This window comes from Schistocerca cancellata, chromosome 1 (assembly GCF_023864275.1).
Source record: "Schistocerca cancellata isolate TAMUIC-IGC-003103 chromosome 1, iqSchCanc2.1, whole genome shotgun sequence".
Taxonomy (NCBI): Eukaryota; Metazoa; Arthropoda; class Insecta; order Orthoptera; family Acrididae; genus Schistocerca; species Schistocerca cancellata.
The window spans coordinates 1,170,705,568-1,170,725,040 of NC_064626.1; the positions used below are offsets into that span (position 1 = coordinate 1,170,705,568).

Here is a 19,473-nt window from a genome sequence, read left to right on the forward strand (position 1 = left end):
TCAGATCCATAGAATAGCAGAAAAGGTCCTCAGCAACTAATTAGGGCACTCTGGCAGGTTACACCAGGCTGATTTGGTAGTAACAAAATATTTGAATGCCTGCTCAAGGTAAGAGTGATAGCCCACTAAGATCAACAATTGAAAATAACTACTTTTTAAAAGAAGGAATAACCTGAAGTCGATAGGAAGAGCACTAGCTCGAACACATTAACAAATCCAAAGGGCAATTTTTAAGGAGTAACACCTAACTGAGATAATAGTGCATGTAGGCCTTAACCACTAGTTACTGACAGGCAACTCTAGCCCATTTTCTGGTAGCAATTTTTTTTAAAGATTCGCTCAGACAAAAAAAAAAAAAAAAAAAAAAAGAAAAGAAAAAAGAAAAAAAAAAGTCATAAATACATTAGATAAACATTCTGCCATCGGTAGTGTAAAGAGTGGCAAGAACAAATGTTCAACAAGAATGATTCGCCAACTTGTATGCTACCACACTCATGTCCAAAACTGACCTTACACAGCACCTTGATCCACAGGTTTCAAAAACAAAATAAAGCAAGTTGACTAGTTCACAGAAGTTGATGAAAGTCCCAGCGTTCGGAAAGTGCACTCCAAGCATGGTAACTGACAGACAACTAAATCAACCGGTGGGCACCAGTTCGCACACAAGGAGAAAAAATGGCGTTACTTACAGCTTGAAATGGTTATTAAGCAAATCTCCTCACAGTCGTTCTACAACCCCCCCCCCCCCCCCCCCCCCACACACACACACACAGCTGGCTCTGGCCAATTGTGTCCCAATCACCCAACTTCACGCTGTCGCTAGCCCTGATGCAGTGTGAACAGGGAGGGTTGAACTGGTTGAGAGTTAGGGTAAAGTCAGTACGCTGTATGAGGAATCAGGTAGTACGTTTGGAGTCTGAAGGACTTTGGGAAAGGTAGTATTCAACTGCAATAAGACCACGGGCGTGAGGGATGTTGATGTGCCACCAACAGTGACAATTAGGGGTCCAGAAGGTGAAAAGGTGAAGGAGTGGGGATGGTGGAGAGTCAGTGTAAGAAGTTGTTAGTATCTCTGGTGTGTGAGGTTAGATTACGGACAATTTGTTGGAGTGGTTGGTCAATGAGAACTTATATTCTTTCAGTTATTATTCTCTATAGCATTAGTCTTCTCAGTGTCCATTCTTTCTCTTCTTTCCTTTGTGTATTCACCACCTTCCAAACTGCATACACTTCCAAGCCACATTGTATCAACAATCTCATCTGCATACAACACACGGCTATGTGACCGCGGATTGTTGATTCAGCATCTAATGCCCCAAGTTCTTCCCATCAATAATTCTATTTATTCCTATTGATCCAACATCTTCCCTCATCCTCACATATTTTAGCAGTCTATTTTCCACACCTACCTGTGCCACATGAACTTGTGATTCTTGCCCTAACCTATCCCACTTCCTCTCTTCCCTCATTCCAACAAACCTATACTCCCATGCCTCATCTGTCATTTTCTCCTACATTTCTGTAGGTTTTTAATGAATCTATGGAGATTTTTACATGGCTTCATGTGGTTTCTCACATTTGTGCATATTTTTATGCACCTGTGTGTATTTATACAAATCTGTGCATATTTTTGTGTGTCTTTATTTTTTTTAATGTGTCTTTTCTCTTAACCAGCTCCTTCACAGCCCTCTGCCACTTTCATCTCCCCATTTCATGACATTTCTGTTTCCCAACACCATCCCTGCAACAGTGGAACCCTGCTCCATGTCTCTGCACCAGTTCAGAAAAGTATCCCTTTCCCTAGCTAAAACCCAGTCCAACATTCTGTTTCTCAAATGCTGCCTAAACCACAGAATCCTCTTTTTTGTGATGCTGATGGTTTCTTCTGTAGTAAAGTGTGTTTGCATGGAAATTAAGTCAATTTAAATTGCTGTTCCTGTGTTTGGTATTTTTTCACTTTTTATTTTTCTATTATGTCAGGTGAGTCCTTCAGACATCTATTTTTGGTGTGTTTGTACATTGTCAGTAGCAGTGTGTGTGTGTGTGTTTGCATAAGTAGCATGTTGGTGCTCGGTAAAGTTATCAATGGTTGTATTGGGATACCCGATTTGTGAATTTTATGCAATGATTTTAGAATGGGGCCTTGGGATTTTCTGTATTATTCTTGTAATCTGTGTTTCTGTGAAAATTGTTTATATGTTTTCCAGAGCTTTCTATGACTCATTGGTGTTGGTTTGTTGGATCACTTGTTAATTCAGTGATGTTGTTGCTTTGGATGAATTCTAATGTTTTGTCAATGTATCCCTTTTCTTTTATGAGTACAATAGACTTGCCCTCATCAGATTTTGTGATTTTGACCTTTTCTTGTTTAATTTCTTCTGCAGTTTCTGTAGGTTTTTTCTTCAGCTGTCATTGTGTTTCTTTTATGGTAGTTTTTTTCCTGTCTGATTATGTGTTTTATTTCCTCAGCGAATGGTTCTTTTGTTAAGTTTGCATTAAATTCAGGTGTGTTCAGTCTTTCTTTTCACTTTCTGTTATGATATTCCGTATTATCTTGTGTGTGGCACTGTGTTTACGTTATGCTTGGGACACTTTTCAAGCAGGCTGTTTCCTTGTTCAGATAAATTTATGTCTATTAGATTAATCACTCTTCTGTCAAAGGTGTGTTTGTTGTACTGATGTTGTGATTGATGGATATTTGTGTGATGCATCATTTTGGTGAGTTTCTTTTGTTGGGTTTATGTTCTCTTTCTATCATGGTGTCTCTATATGTTCTAACCCTGTGCATTTATTCATCAAAAATGGTGGATACTTTATATGGTCTGTTAGTTCTATATGCAAACTGTATAGTTCAATGTTCAATGCTTGTTTTGTTTATGTCCAGATTTAGCGTAGAGCGTATGAAATCCATCCATAAGAGCGAACCATGTTTAATATGTAGCAATCTTGCTAAAGTGCAACAATTATTGTAAAAGAACTGTTAACAGAAGAACTTAATAATTTTGAAGATTTTTGGAGATTTACTTGGACACTGCCTTGTGAGTGAGAGACTAGAAAAGCCAGCTGTATGTCAATCAAATGAAAATTTCTAGGCATTGCAGTTTCATTTATTGTGCAGCTCAAGCATAGATACAAGATAGTAAGACTCTGGTTTATTGAAATTACATGTTTGAGATTTGTTCACTTTATTTTACAACTGTTTGAACAAAAGCGAGCTGCATAAGATCTTTCTAAGGTTAAGCTAACCTTATGTCTCTTCCAAAGTGAAGAATTATAAAGTACTTGTTCAATCCCATTTCCGAGTGACAGTTCTTATCCGTAAGATAGGGACACTCTTTGTCACAAGTGCAAAGCCTAGCTAGCAACAATACTACTAGTTTCTCTGTACAGTATGTATATGTGGCCGAGCAAAAAAATCCCGGCTTTTTCCTGGATCTCCCAGTTAAAAATACTTTTTTTGCAGATGAAAATACACTTTTTCGTGGGTGAAAATATACCTTTTCCCTTTAAGTAACAGTATAATTTCCCTCAAATCTGTAAAACTTTTCAATCCTCTGAATGATACAGATTTTATGCACCAGTGTAGAATTTCCCAGCACTTTAGGAAACAAAACACAGCCAAAAAACAATGTGTTCAGAAAGACCTTTGACGCACAGAGTACATACATTGCATATTTTCTTTTCACGAAAACATAGATTTGAATTTCACCATATAAAGTACATTAGTTCCGAAAGCACTTAAACAGAGATGGTGAAGCACTTTTGACAACCATTCATAGCCTATGCCATTTGATCTCAACAGCCTATGACAGCAAATACTGAAAGCAAAGGACACATGATGTAAACAGCAAATAGCAGCACCACTGTTCAGTTGGGCAAACACACAAATAGGAAAAGTTAATCGTTTAAATTAATATAAATATAGTATAGCTGCAAGCAAAGCTAAGCTTTCACATATAATATTGGTCCATTTTTACATACGTTACCCTCTCATACATATGTAAGATTTTAAATAATGACAAAAATGGCTGGTCTTCTGGGCCCAAAATTTTTCCAAGTGGCTGGTTCTCAAAGTATTAAGTTTTGAATGAGAGTCAAATTCTCTGTGATTTAAGAAATCCATTGCACATTCTCACACATAACATAATTCACCTTGCATAAAAGGAAATTTATTTTGAAAGTAATACTTCTCAAACCAGCATTTGCAATATTTTCCCGTGACTTGTTAGAAATAGGTTCGTTTGAACACTTGCAAGAGAGCGCCAGAAAAAAAGGCATTACTGTGTAGGAAGTCCGTGCTTGGTGTCTGTTCTGTCCCTACGTCTTTCATTGTATTTCTTTTTGGAATTTTGTGGATAGTGAGCCATCACGTGACCTTGTGCAGTACTGCAGCATGTTGTACAGAGGCGATGGATGGAGTTATTGTACTTGTGGCAACTGTTTTATCATATCCTATCCACATAAGGAATGCAAAATAAGAAAACTGTCCTTGGCATAACATTCATTTCAATATTAGACTCTGTTATTCAAAGTACCCTAACATTCTGCTATACAGTGATATACAGTGACTTCAACATACATGCTTTTTCATACTCTACAACACTAATGCCATAATAAAGAACCAAACATGAGATAATATAGTACTGGTACACCATTTCCGACCAGTTTTAAATTTGCACAGCACTGAAGAAAGCTAGTAAAAGGAATACAAATTTATTGAAAAAATAAAAAAAAGAAACAGTTGTTTGTATATGCCAGAACCAAGGACATTAAGTTTTTCATGAGTTTTTCAAGTGGTATAAAAAACTAAGAAAGTTATCTATGAAGCCAACAAACTATATAACAGGCAGTTTATATTCTATTCTAGGAGTAAATATAAGGGCTTCTGTGAAGTTACAATGATAAAACATGGTGTGCTGCCAGTCTATAATTTACCGAAGAATGGTGTTCTGTAAATTTAAGACACAACAGAAAACATTGTGTTTCATGGAAGGCAGATTCGTAAAATTCTTCTATAGCTGTTAATTTATTTGAAATACATCATTTTATTCAATTCTACTGACCAAATTTGCCTGCTTAGTCACCTTTAAGTGAACATTTATGTGCTTTCATACATACATAGCTTTAAGAGATCTTACATAATGTCATGAAAGAAACAGGACATCAGAAAACTCCAAGAGCATCAGGATTTCGTAAACCATACCAAAATGGTTAATTCAGCTTAAAGTGCACATCTGTATATCCAGATTCACACTGAAGTAGGCCCCTACCTGGTATTAATGTTTTTAGTGTGGTTTTCGGGATGCCAATTTTCTTGGTGTACCAGTACTGTATTATCTCATGTTTGGTTCTTTATTATGGCATTATGCCGCATGTGCCAGATGACAAAAATGTGCACTTTAAGTTCAATGAACTGTTGAAACTAACCAGCAGGTAGGAAAGAAACACTTAATTTTAAGTAAATTGGCTGCCTCTGCAGATTAATAAAAGATAAATTTCTTTAGCAAACTGACAAAAATAACGTCACTGTCCTGCAAGATGATTAATGCTTGATTGCCAATAACATGGAAACAAAATCAGAAAACTGAAACTATTAATATATTTTAGTCTTCCATAATTATGTGAATATATCTTAATTAACTTGATAGTTCCCAGCCACAGAAATCCATTGTGTTTTCAATTGACACGAGTGCTGTAAACAAAAGGAAAACAACGAAATCATGAAACGTAAATATGGGTCACGTGGTAGCCTAATGAAGACCCTGTGAGATATATAGATTAGTTGGCTCTAATGCAATCACAATGTAGACATGAACACAACTGTAAACCTTGCTGATAGCTCCACATGACAAGTTATGCCAAATACAACTGATGTGCAGCAGTTTTTCACCTCAACCTGTTATATGTATTTTACTAGAAGTTCTACATTTCTCAAGACATAAATAAGATTGCTGTTATTTGTAAAACCTAATGATCCTCCATCGTGCCCAACAACAGCCATTGAAGCACACACAGGTCTGCTCTTGACACATCACTCATCCAAGAATATAATGGCAGCTTATACTCACTTTTGCTCACAGAAATTATTGACTCAAGACACTGTACTGCAATCATCATACAAATAGAAATTATATTACTTACATTTACAGAAGCAGTGCCAATGAAGTATGTTTGCAGTCTTACAAGCAGGGTGTTCAATACAGAACACACAATATCATTTTTCTTGGCACACCAGCTTACTCTTTTCCTTAACGAGTCCTAACAAAAGCCAGAAAAAATATTTATGAGTTTGATACTCTAGCAAAATGGGAACTAATTATTTTTTGATTGTATATATCTGATGAATAGTGAAATTGTGTCAAATATTACGATAACTGAAATTCTAAGATGGAAACAATAAAAAAAATTACGAAAGGCAATCACGGTTTGCAGATGAATAACGGGTGGTGCTTGCACCAATCACAAAATTGCCTTTAGTGATATAAGTAATGCGTCACTGGCACAAAGAATTTACTAGTCAGCTTAAAATATGCGTTTGTTAAACCTCTCTATAAAAATGGTGACAAGACATCCAATTTCTGTACTGGTGTCTTATTCCAAAACATTTGAAAAATTAAAGTGCTCAGTAATCGTCTCAGCTTTAAGTAGAAACAATTTACTTAGAACATCACAGTTTGGAGCCTGGAACAGTTGTTTGACTGAGAAACTATTTATACATTTGTGAATCAAAGAGTACAAGCCTTATAAGTTAGTTAATTAGTTTCATGGTTCAATGGGTAACTTTGCATGATAAACTGTAATGTTGTGGAATGAGTCATGTTATATTCACATAGCAAATTAATTCGTAAATATGTCTACAAGCTGAACATTTATTCCACGTGTGTCTATCAACATGCCAGCGCTTTCGTTTGGTAAGTTACAGCATCTTTGTATATATATATATACAAATGTCTGCTTGTGTCTGTGTATGTGCGGTTGGATATGGGTGTGTGTGTGCGAGTGTATACCTGTCCTTTTTTCTCCCTAAGGCAAGTCTTTCCGCTCCCAGGATTAGAATGACTCCTTGCCCTCTCCCTTAAAACCCACATCATTTCGTCTTTCCCTCTCCTTCCCTCTTTCCTGATGAAGCAACTGTTTGTTGCGAAAGCTTGAATTTTGTGTGTATGTTAGTATTTGTTTGTGTGTCTATCGACCTGCCAGCGCTTTTGTTTGGTAAGTCTCATCATCTTTCTTTTTATATATATATATATGGTTATAATAGAAGGAAACATTCCACGAAGGAAAAATATACTTAAAAACAAAGATGTGACTTACCAAATGAAAGTGCTGGCAGGTCGACAGACACACAAACGAACACAAACATACACACAAAATTCAAGCTTTCGCAACAAACTGTTGCCTCATCAGGAAAGAGGGAAGGAGAGGGAAAGACGAAAGGATGTGGGTTTTAAGGGAGAGGGTAAGGAGTCATTCCAGTCCCGGGAGCGGAAAGACTTACCTTGGGGGGAAAAAAGGACGGGTATACACTCGCACACACACACATATCCATCCACCCTTTCGTCTTTCCCTCTCCTTCCCTCTTTCCTGATGAGGCAACAGTTTGTTGCGAAAGCTTGAATTTTGTGTGTATGTTTGTGTTCATTTGTGTGTCTGTCGACCTGCCAGCACTTTCATTTGGTAAGTCACATCATCTTTGTTTTTAAGTATATATATATATATATATATATATATTTAAAAAGAAAGATGATGAGACTTACCAAACAAAAGCGCTGGCAGGTCGATAGACACACAAACAAACACAAACATACACACAAAATTCTAGCTTTCGCAACCAACGGTTGCCTCGTCAGGAAAGAGGGAAGGAGAAGGAAAGACAAAAGGATATTGGTTTTAAGGGAGAGGGTAAGGAGTCATTCCAATCCCGGGAGCGGAAAGACTTACCTTAGGGGGAAAAAAGGACAGGTATACACTTGCACACACACACATATCCATCCACACATACACAGACACAAGCAGACATTTGTAACGGCCTTTACAAATGTCTGCTTGTGTCTGTGTATGTGTGGATGGATATGTGTGTGTGTGCAAGTGTATACCTGTCCTTTTTTCCCCCTAAGGTAAGTCTTTCTGCTCCCGGGATTGGAATGACTCCTTACCCTCTCCCTTAAAACCCATATCCTTTTGTCTTTCCTTCTCCTTCCCTCTTTCCTGACGAGGCAACCGTTGGTTGCGAAAGCTAGAATTTTGTGTGTATGTTTGTGTTTGTTTGTGTGTCTATCGACCTGCCAGCGCTTTTGTTTGGTAAGTCTCATCATCTTTCTTTTTAAATATATTTTTCCCACGTGGAATGTTTCCCTCTATTATATATATATCCGTATTTCTCCACCCTTTAACGTGTTTTGGCGGCAACACAACCACCTAACCTTTATGCACATCATTATCTACCTACACAAGTTCACCACAGGATCAACATAGCCTAGCTCTAACCAACCCGTTTTCGCCTTTTTTCACACCAGATTTCCATCGTATTTCTCCACCCTTTAACGTGTTTTGGCGGCAACACAACCACCTAACCTTTATGCACATCATTATCTACCTACACAAGTTCACCACAGGATCAACATAGCCTAGCTCTAACCAACCAGTTTTCGCCTTTTTTCACACCAGATTTCCATTCTTTCCTGACGAGGCAACCGTTGGTTGCGAAAGCTAGAATTTTGTGTGTATGTTTGTGTTTGTTTGTGTGTCTATCGACCTGCCAGCGCTTTTGTTTGGTAAGTCTCATCATCTTTCTATATATATATGTCTGCTTGTGTCTTGTATGTATGGATGGATATGTGTGTGTGTGCGAGTGTACACCTGTCCTTTTTTCCCCCTAAGGTAAGTCTTTCCGCTCCCGGGATTGGAATGACTCCTTACCCTCTCCCTTAAAACCCATATCCTTTTGTCTTTCCTTCTCCTTCCCTCTTTCCTGACGAGGCAACCGTTGGTTGCGAAAGCTAGATTTTGTGTGTATGTTTGTGTTTGTTTGTGTGCGTTGGTTGCGAAAGCTAGAATTTTGTGTGTATGTTTGTGTTTGTTTGTTTGTGTGTCTATCGACCTGCCAGCGCTTTTGTTTGGTAAGTCTCATCATCTTTCTTTTTAGAAATATTTTTCCCACGTGGAATGTTTCCCTCTATTATATTTATATATATATATATGTATGTGTGTGTGTGTGCGTGGAATGTTTCTTTCTATTATATAATAGAAAGAAACATTCCACATGGGAAAAATATATTAAAAACAAAGATTCTGTGATTTGCCAAACGGGAAAGCGCTGGTAGATAGACACAATAAAAAACACACAAACACACACACAAAATTTCAAGCTTTCGCAACCCACGGTTGCCTCATCAGGAAAGAGGGAAGGACGAAAGGATATGGGTTTAAGGGAGAGGGTAATGAGTCATTCCAATCCCGGGAGCGGAAAGACTTAACTTAGGGGGAAAAAAGGACATGTATACACTCGCACACATACACATATCCATCCACACATATACAGACACAAGCAGACATATGTAAATGTGTACACTTGCGCGCGCGCACACACACACACATATATCACACTCTTTGCCTTTACAAATGTCTGCTTGTGTCTGTGTATGATTCTTTGCCTTTACAAATGTCTGCTTGTGTATGTGTATGTGCGGATGGATATATATGTGTGTGTGTGTGTGTGTGTGTGTGTGTGTGTGTGTGTGTGCGCGCGCGCGAGTGTATACCTGTCCTTTTTTCCCCCTAAGTTAAGTCTTTCCGCTCCCGGGATTGGAATGACTCCTTACCCTCTCCCTTAAAACCCACATCCTTTCGTCTTTCCCTCTCCTTCCCTCTTTCCTGATGAAGCAACCGTTGGTTGTGAAAGCTTCAATTTTGTGTGTATGTTTGAGTTTGTTTGTGTGTCTATCAACATGTCAGCGCTTTCGTTTGGTAAGTTACATCGTCTTTGTTTTTAGATATATCATTTTATATCAGTGAGTAAGTGCACCCCTTTGTGTGCTAAAGACAGCATTAATGTGGAGTAACGAATGTCATTTTTCCTTCTGGTATTGTAATTATGTACATAATTATTCATTTTGATTGTAGTGGCTTAATTACAACAAACTTCAACAGGGAATAAATATACTGTGAAGCAGTAGTCAGTAGTCAGATTTCTACAGGATGGTCAAGGACGAGCACCACATACTGTTCAAGCAATGAGCACTTTCTTTCTTAAAGATAAATTACCCCAGAACATTATTATTCCTCCTTTTCCCATACTAGTTCTGCATGAGTAAGCTGCTAGAGGGTAATCTTTTATATGTAACTTGTTTAGGTACATGATTTCTATCTTTTCAGAGCTCCCTCAATTTTCCAAACGGTCAAGAAATAAAACAAACAAATAAACAGACAAATAATAAAATATCATCAGCTAGCATTTTTGCGATCTTTCCAACATATTTGGTTTCATAGATCAAGTTACACTCCAAGAAAAACTCAATTTTTATGGGATGGCTTTACGCCCAATGGGTTTGAATCATACTCAAACAGAATGCAAAATTTGTGGTGAATAATTCAAATTTAAAATGAGTGAAAATTTTAGTGACCAGAAAGAAATCACAAAGAGAGTTCCACAAATTTCAATTTTCTCCTATTACTTACATATGTGAATGATCATCTACTTAACATTCATGAGCAGAATTGATACTTCTTGCAAAAAATCTTTGTGTTACAATAAATCAAAAGAATTAATAGCAACATAAGAGAATAATAATGCTTCCGAAATTATTATTGAGTGGTTCTCTGAAAACACACTCTCCTGAAATTTACAGAAAAACACTACACTCAGTTCTGTACACCAAATAGAATCATACCACCAATTGATAACACAAGAACAGAGGTTAGTAAAAAGGTGAATGCTCCAAAATTTTTGGTGGACATACTGATGAAAACCTGAACTGGAAGAAGAATAATATTGAGCTGCTCAAATAATTAAGTTCAGCGACTTCTGCTCTGGCTAGTCTTGGAAACTAACGAATCAGCCTCCTGACAGATTTTGCATAGTTCCACTCAGTAATGTGTTATGGAATAATTTTCCAGGGTAACATCAGTTAAAAAGAAAGTAGTGGTTGCACAAAAGTGATCAGTAAGAATAATGCATGGTGTCCACCCACAGTCACCATGTAGGTACTTCTTTGAGTAGTTTGGTATTTTAATTGCTCCATCACAATCCCTAATGAATATTGTCATAAATAATCCATCATAATTTGAGAATAAGCTTGGCCATTTTTAGTATGTTTTACCATTGAAGAGAATAGAAGCTTTCGAAATGTGGTACTACAGAAGAATGCTGAAGATTGAATGGGTAGATCACATAACTAATGAGGAGGTATTGAATAGAATTGGGGAGAAGAGGAGTTTGTGGCACAACTTGACTAGAAGAAGGGATCGGTTGGTAGGGCATATTCTCAGGCATCAAAGGATCACCAATTTAGTATTCGAAGGCAGCGTTGAGGGTAAAAATCGTAGAGCGTGACCAAGAGATGAATACACTAAACAGATTCAGAAGGATGTAGGTTGCAGTAGGTACTGGGAGATGAAGAACGTTGCACAGGATAGAGTAGCATGGAGAGCTGCATCAAACCAATTTCTGGACTGAAGACCACAACAACATTACTCTTGAAGATACATCAAATCCGTACATGCAAGTAATGCTTTAAAAATAACATAAATGGCCAGATTCCTAGGCCCAATGTTCTTCTAAGTGGCTGGTCTCCAAAGTGTTACCAAATAAAGTACAAATTATAATTTTGGTAAAGTAGTAATCAATAATGCTGAACAATATCAAGATGTATAAATGGCTATTACTTTATGTTTACACTTATATTATGCTGACAGTGCACAGTGCAGAGCACACCAACCTATTTAGTTTATCAGAAAGAGAATTCACTTGAGGAAAGAGTAACATTGAGGCTATCAGCACAATGGTTTGTGGGAATGGCCACTGGAAGATATGGACATTTGCAGAATTGATGTGTCTGGTAGTGATTGCGGCGTATAGCAATGATTGTGGTATACACAATGTGGTATTGTGTCTGGTAATCGGCTATACATGGAGTTACCGTATTTACTCGAATCTAAGCCGCACTTTTTTTACAGTTTTTGTAATCCAAAAAACCGCCTGCGGCTTAGAATCGAGTGCAAAGCAAGCAGAAGTTCAGAAAAATGTTGGTAGGTGCCGCCACAACTAACTTCTGCCGTCGAATATATGTAGCGCTACACAGACATGCTTTGTAGGCACAAAGATAAATACTGGCGCCAAAACCTCTGCATCAGTAAATAAATAAAAAAAAAAGGTGGAAGACGAGCTTTTTTTTCTCCGCCCCGAGTTTCGACCACTGCATTTTCATACATTATCCAACGAAGTAAATACAAATTCCGTATTGTTCATCTTCGAATGTATTAGAATTTCAATGTACTACGAAAATCCGACTGGCAAGACTGTTTGGGATGTTTTTCAATATGGCCAACTCTACGTTCTGAATTTTTTCCTACCTGTGAGAAGAGATGGTTGCTAATAGTAACCTGATGAAATGTGAATCACAAGCAGTATTCTCTTCACCATTCACCATAAGAATAATACGAATATAAACATTTTGCCATGTGTTCTTCCGTGTTTGTTGCTATCTCATTTAAATCCTGTCTGCCTAATAAACTACGAAACTAGAGTGAGACAACAGCAGACGCGGAAGAATACACTTATCGTGTCTGTTTATATTCGTATTATTCTTAGCCTAATAGTGATACAGTCAGAAATGAACCACGGCAACTGACTAGATTTTTAAATCTAAGATGACTCTAATTTCTGTGCAGAATTTGATGTACTAAAGAAGCGGCCGCAAAGATTTTCAAACGGAGAAAAATTTTCGCCTAACTGTCGTTCAGAACATGTTCTATCATACGCAGCCTATTATTTGGTTCTTGTTGATCATTCTCAAAGAAAGCAGCAGTGTAAGTAACAACAAATAGCAGTCTCTTGACATTGCTTCACTAATGAGACGATTCGCCTCTTTTTAGTTGTAAGCGGCGGTAGCGCGCACAAAAGCAAGCCATGCCGCGAACGGCGACAGGCCGTAAACACGCACTATCAGAATGCGACAAACAATGCATGACACAGTACAGTGATGCATTTTCAGCTTAGAGTGACGTAAACACCTATAACAGAGAAAACGGCACTTATCAGATCAAACAAAATAAGCAATCAATTCAAACCAGACGAAGCACGTGAAAAAGGAAGGGTACCCGTATAAATACGGACGGAGCACCTGACGCACAGCAATTGCTACCTGGTAAAGCTTACGACTAGAACCAAACTACTGTAGCTGTATCGTCATTCATTCGACCTAAATTGTGTCTCATATTACAATGGACCAACTTTGTTTCGATTTGGAGGTGCGGCCTAAAACTTTTATCTCCCCGTGAATTTCGAGTCTCAAATTTCAGGTGCGGCTTAGATTTGGGAAATCTTTTTTTCCTTTGTTTCGAGTCTCATTTTTCAGGTGTGGCTTAGATTCGAGTGCGGCTTAGATTCGGGTAAATACGGTAACCGTAATAGTGTTTTTGACAGTTTTTGTGTGGGTTAGGCCACTATGTTTCAGTGCACTTGGCAGTAATACACGAAACATGTGGGATAGGTCGTTATTGCTTTATACACTGTAGACAAATATTGGACAAGACACACATGAGACATTAATGTTCATCATCCGTATCATCATTTACACAGTTGGTGTTGCCACATGGCTATGCAGATGTCTTCAAGTTACGGTAATATCCACTGTACACCAGGGAGTATGAACTGCAGCAAGGTCATTAAATCAGTATTTTTCAACATGCTAACAGCATGTCCATTGGGATACAGTACACCCAGAGTCTCAATTACTTTCCACCCTCATTTAGCAAAACTGACGTTGGCAAACGGGACATCTGGCTCATTGGAGTACTTATAAAACATGATGCTCTCTAAATATACTGCGGACACGAAACCATTCTTTGTCATCAGTATAGCAGTGAAGGGTTGTTGTTCTTGTGCAGTGATAATGACATTCACCCAGTCAGAGGGTGTGTATATGTTTGGGTGAAATTTCCTGTTCTTCTCAATGATACCGAAGTCCTGGGTACATGACAGGTATGAATGCCCACTGACTAGGAATTTATGGTGGATTACTTCTGGTAAAATGTATGCTGACTGCAAGTCAAACTACTTAATGCATAGAACGAGTTAAATAGATGTTACTGGTGTTTAGGTGAAAAATGTCAACTACATCCCTTCTGATACGTGCATGCTCCGAGGGTGGGACATTTCTTTGGCACTACATTTCCCTTCATGTTAACATATTCTTCCCCTTTTGGTAACTTTTTGAATGTTCTGTGCCCTCAGATGTGCATTCCAGACCCGTCTTGTTCCTCATTGCAGTGCAATTATGGTACCAGTACTACAATCCCCCTCAGATACATCCATGGTGCACATAGTGGGTGTGGTATCCTTCACTGTACCAGGTAGATTGGGCTCTGCTAACATGACACATAACTCATCCGCTGTACCACTTGCACGCTGGCTGAATCAGCCAGATGCACATTCCATGTCTGAGGCGTCTGTAGTAGTGCCCGATCCAAATAGAAATGTTCCTTATCTGCACCGGTGTCCATATCAAATCATATGAGTCCAACAAGGGAACATAAAACCATCATTACCTCGCAATGCAGCTTCAACATTGTCACCAGGTCGACTGCATATGACGTTCTGTAGTACTCATACACACACTAACGACCATTCAGCGGTGTGTCGACCACAATACTGTGAGTCTATACTGCAGCTGTGCCCTCTGCCGGCTGTCATGTGCTGTATGACGAATGGTACGCTGTCCCACCGGCCTACTTGCTATGCACACATGGCGCAATAGTGCGCTCCATTTCGTATGGCACTGCCCGGTGCATAAATATCATCTGACATTGTGGTGACATGATGAACAATGTATATCAACACATAACTCGATTTCAGTACTTTGTTTAATGGTCTCTATCTATCTTTTCCTTGGTTCTTCTCTAAATTTTTGACCTTTCATTCACCCGAGCATTACAGGTTTTTCTAGTGAGCCTTTTACTCTCAAAATATGCACAAAGTTCCTTAATTTCATCTGGTGTAATTTGGCCACCAAAGACAGTTTATTCCATATTAAATGCTGAATGCAAATTTCATGACATCAGCTGCAATTGTGGCACATGAAAATTTGTGCCTGACCAGGACTCAAACCCAGATTTCCCACTTGTTTTCATATGTCAAAATTGGTAATACAGTTACACCCACTGCAGCTGATGTCATGAAATTTGCACGCAATAGATAATTTGGAATAATGTTTCACACAGATGCTGATCATCAAATCATACAGGGTGATTCAGCTGCCTCCACCAATATCGTTTTATGCAACAAGCAACATTATATCTGGCTTTGAAAAACCATGTGTGAGATTTTCAGTCTCTTAGCTCTCCATGTGCAAAGTGTTATTCCTACAGGAACCTTTTTGTAGGAAATTTAATTGCAAGACATTTTGTTCTTTGATACATTTTCACTGGAGGCCATAGTTTTCAAGTTATTCAAGAAAAATTTATGAAAGTGACCTTCATATGTAACCCCACTACCACACTCAGCCCCCACTGGTCAGGATTTCTATGGAGTTGTTCATGGCATTCCCTTCTATCGTACCACTGTACAAAACTTTGTGATTGCGTGACTTATTTTCCACATTTGACCTTTCTTGGTCTTTACTGACTGGCCCTATTATGCCACCGGCTTAGTTGAGCACTTAAAAATTATAACATTTTTTTTATTAATAAAAATATCCGTGATGCTGTGATTTTCTGACAAAAGAAACTCAATGACAGCTCTCTGCTTGGAACGCACCTCTGTTAATGATGCCATTTTGAAGGCTACATACAGTGCCGCCACCTATTGGAACTTCAGAAAGCTATAGGGTGTGAAGCAGAAATGTTCCGCCAAATTCCACAACAAATTTCGCATTTTTTCAACTGAAATTGACTGAGAAAAAAAAGTGTTACATTACTTACTGAACACCCCTTGTATGTGAACAGTGTTGTGACTCGCTGATCATTCAAAGTGCCGCCGCGCAATTACACGCGTCCTCTACATGCGGCGCTGTCTGCCAGATATGCAGCAGCCACGCCACCTAAGTGGCCAGCCACCCAGCGGCCGCGAGACTTGGACTCAGTGCTCATTCGAATGTTACCGTGTTCACATATCTTGCTTTGTCAACTTGCTCAGTGACTTATATGTGTTGTGTCGTTTTGAAATACAGTATATGTGTTCAACTTGACGTTATAACAATTGGCGACAAGGACGGGATTTTTCCTTTTCATCGTTGATCCACAGGTTTCCATGGCTACTGTCGAGCAACTATTGCAAGGTCTCATTGAACAACAAATGCTTCTAACATCAGTGATTCGCAATTTCATCGCGGCATCAAATGCGGGGCGTTTCTCGTCGTTGTCTATACCTCCTTTTCTCCTTACGATGAGATGGCGGAAGACTGGTCTGATTATGAAAAACGTCTTCAACAGCACTTCTTGGCATTTCATGTCACGGACGACACAACACATATATAAGTCACTGAGCAAGTTGACAAAGCAAGATATGTGAACACAGTAACATTCGAAAGAGCACTAAGTCCAAGTCTAGCGGCCGCTGGCTGCCTGGCCGCTTAGGTGGCGCGGCTGCTGCATATCTGGCAGACAGCGCCGCATGTAGAGGACGCGCGTAATTGCGCGGTGGCACTTTGAATGATCAGCGAGTCACAACACTGTTCACATACAAGGGGTGTTCAGTAAGTAATGTAACACTTTTTTTTCTCAGTCAATTTCAGTTGAAAAAAATGCGAAATTTGGTGGAACATTTCTGCTTCACACCCTATAGCTTTCTGAAGTTCCAATAGGTGGCGGCACTGTGCATAGCCTTCAATATGGCATCATTAACAGAGGTGCGTTCCAAGAAGAGAGTTGTCATTGAGTTTCTTTTGTCAGAAAATCACAGCATCACAGGTATTCATAGGTGCTTGCAAAATATCTATGGAGACCTGGTGGTGAACAAACGCACAGTGAGCCATTGGCTGAGGCATCTGTCATCATCACAACAAGGTCGTGCAAACCTGTGCGATCTCCCCGTGTTGGCCCTGGAGGTCACCAATGATAGTGCTGACATGCTCACCGAACAGTTGGAGTATTCATAGGTATGTGCCCACTGGGTTCTTTGCCGCATGACAGAAGACCACAAAAAGCAATAAAGGACCATTTGTGGAGAATTGCTTGTGCGTTACAAGGCTGATTGTGACAATTTTTGTCGAACATTATCACAGGTGATGAAACATAGGTTTATCACTTTGAATCGGAAACAAAACAGCAGACAATGGAGTGGTACCACACCGTCTCTTCTAAGAAGAAAAAGTTCAAAGCAGCATTTTAACAGTAAATTCATGGTGATGGTTTTCTGGGACTCTGAACGAGTCACTCTGATATTCTCCCTCATGGTGATAACGGTCAACTCTGAAGTGTAGTGTGCTACCCTCAGGAAATGGAAGAGATGACTTCGGTATGTTTGTCATCAGAAAAACCACACAAACTTCTCCTTCACACAAGAACACAAGGCCTTCCACAAGTATGTGCGTTCAAGAGGAGCTCACAAAACTTCGTTGGACTGTTCCTCCTCATCCATTCTGCAGTCGGGCTCTCACATCTTCTGACTTTGATGTATGGGGCCAAATAAAGGTGCACTCCATGGGAAGCAGTGCATGTACGATAGAATGGGAAGCTTATTGATGAAGTAGAGTAGTACCATGTGGATATACATGGCCTCCAAGTCAGGTGGCGTAAGGCCGTCACACTGAACAGAGATTGTGAGGGTTCTGTAGCCAAAAGAGAGGAAAATAATATGGTGTATTGGAATCCTAAACAAAACCAACCCGCTTTCAGAAAAAAAATGTTGTATTTTTTTTTATTGAACACTCCTTGTATTTTACAGTACACATTTAATGTCTTGTTTACTGCCTGCCCCCCCCCCCCCCCCCCCCCCCCCCGCATTTTAATTCTAGTCACTATTTCTGTTAGATCTGCAGTTCTCATTACCTATTCAACATAGGAATTTAAAATATTTCAAAATTGTTAGTTCATATTTCAATGAGAAAAGAGAAACGGGTTTTACAAGGTTGGAAAAAGGGCAGGTCACTCAAGACACCACAGTGAGAGGAACCCAATGCTATAAGGACAAGGAAAAGCAGTAATGAAGTGGGAGGAAGTTACAAAAGCTAGGGATACTTTTTTCTACTTTTAAATGTATTGGTAGCAATGGAATTTCACTTCCTCGAGCTATGTACTTGCGTGCCTTTCAGTATTTTCCATACAATTGGCTCTGTCAAACTTTACAGTGCTATTAAGTTTTATACAATAATCAATTACATACACAGAAAATAACTAGCTTATTTAAGAACTGAAAGATTTTCTTTATCACTCAGAAAAAAAAAATTATAATGATTAGTTTATACGAATTCTTCAGTTGAACAGAATTTACTGCATTTTAGCCAAGTTTGTAATACACTGTCATATTTATTTAGCGGTACTGTACTAGCTGGCTTATTGAAAATTTTTTTCCTCAAGTTTTTACAGTTATTACGCACTACAACAAGTCTTGAGGATGGCAAACCCAATAAGTGACTATTTCTGACTCCGTGTACATGCATATCACATCTTATGTTGAATTTTTCCAGATTTTTCTCTAGCATATACAAAACAGTTATATGTATACAGCCTAGATAATTATGCAGACACATTTAAAGTCATTTCTGCAGAACACTCTGGATGGTAATCCTACAAAACATCTGACTGTCTTCTTCTGCCACCTGAGAATACATTTATCTCCTGGGGAATTGGCCCACGGCAATATTCCATACTGCAGATGAGAATGGAAGAAAGCAAAATATGACTGGATAAACGACTGTCTGCTCACACTGTTCGTTAATTTATACAATAAAAAAGATACATGAGCTAGTTTGTTGCACAGATATTGTATTTGTTCTTCCCAAGAAAGTATTTTGTCTATAAACAGTCCAAGTACTTTTACTGTTTCCTTTTTAATTTTTGGTTACTTTCTGATTAAAAATTATTTCTTCTGTTTTAGTTTGGTTTATGCACAGCTGATCAGCATGACACCAATGATTCGTCATTTGCATCATTTCTCTGTTGTTAGCTAGTATACTCACAAATTCTTGCCTGTGGTTACTATTGTCATGTCATCCGTATATAGTGTATTCTTACATGGTACATAATCAGAAAAGTCATTAATGTAGACAATAAACAGGAAAGGTCAAAGAACAGAGCCCTAAGGTATCCCTCTTTTTA

At 38.7% G+C, this 19,473-nt stretch overlaps 1 protein-coding gene across 1 annotated transcript in view; it reads right to left on the bottom strand.

Moving 5' to 3' along the window:
* The window catches only part of LOC126140073 (uncharacterized), a 52,872-nt gene extending 48,829 nt beyond the window's left edge, over positions 1-4,043 (bottom strand). The window contains exon 1 of the mRNA XM_049915232.1: positions 3,987-4,043. Coding sequence (XP_049771189.1) covers positions 3,987-3,998 — 12 coding nt within the window. The 5' untranslated portion in view covers positions 3,999-4,043. The remainder of the gene's footprint in view (positions 1-3,986) is intronic.
* Between the last annotated feature and the right edge of the window lie 15,430 nt (positions 4,044-19,473).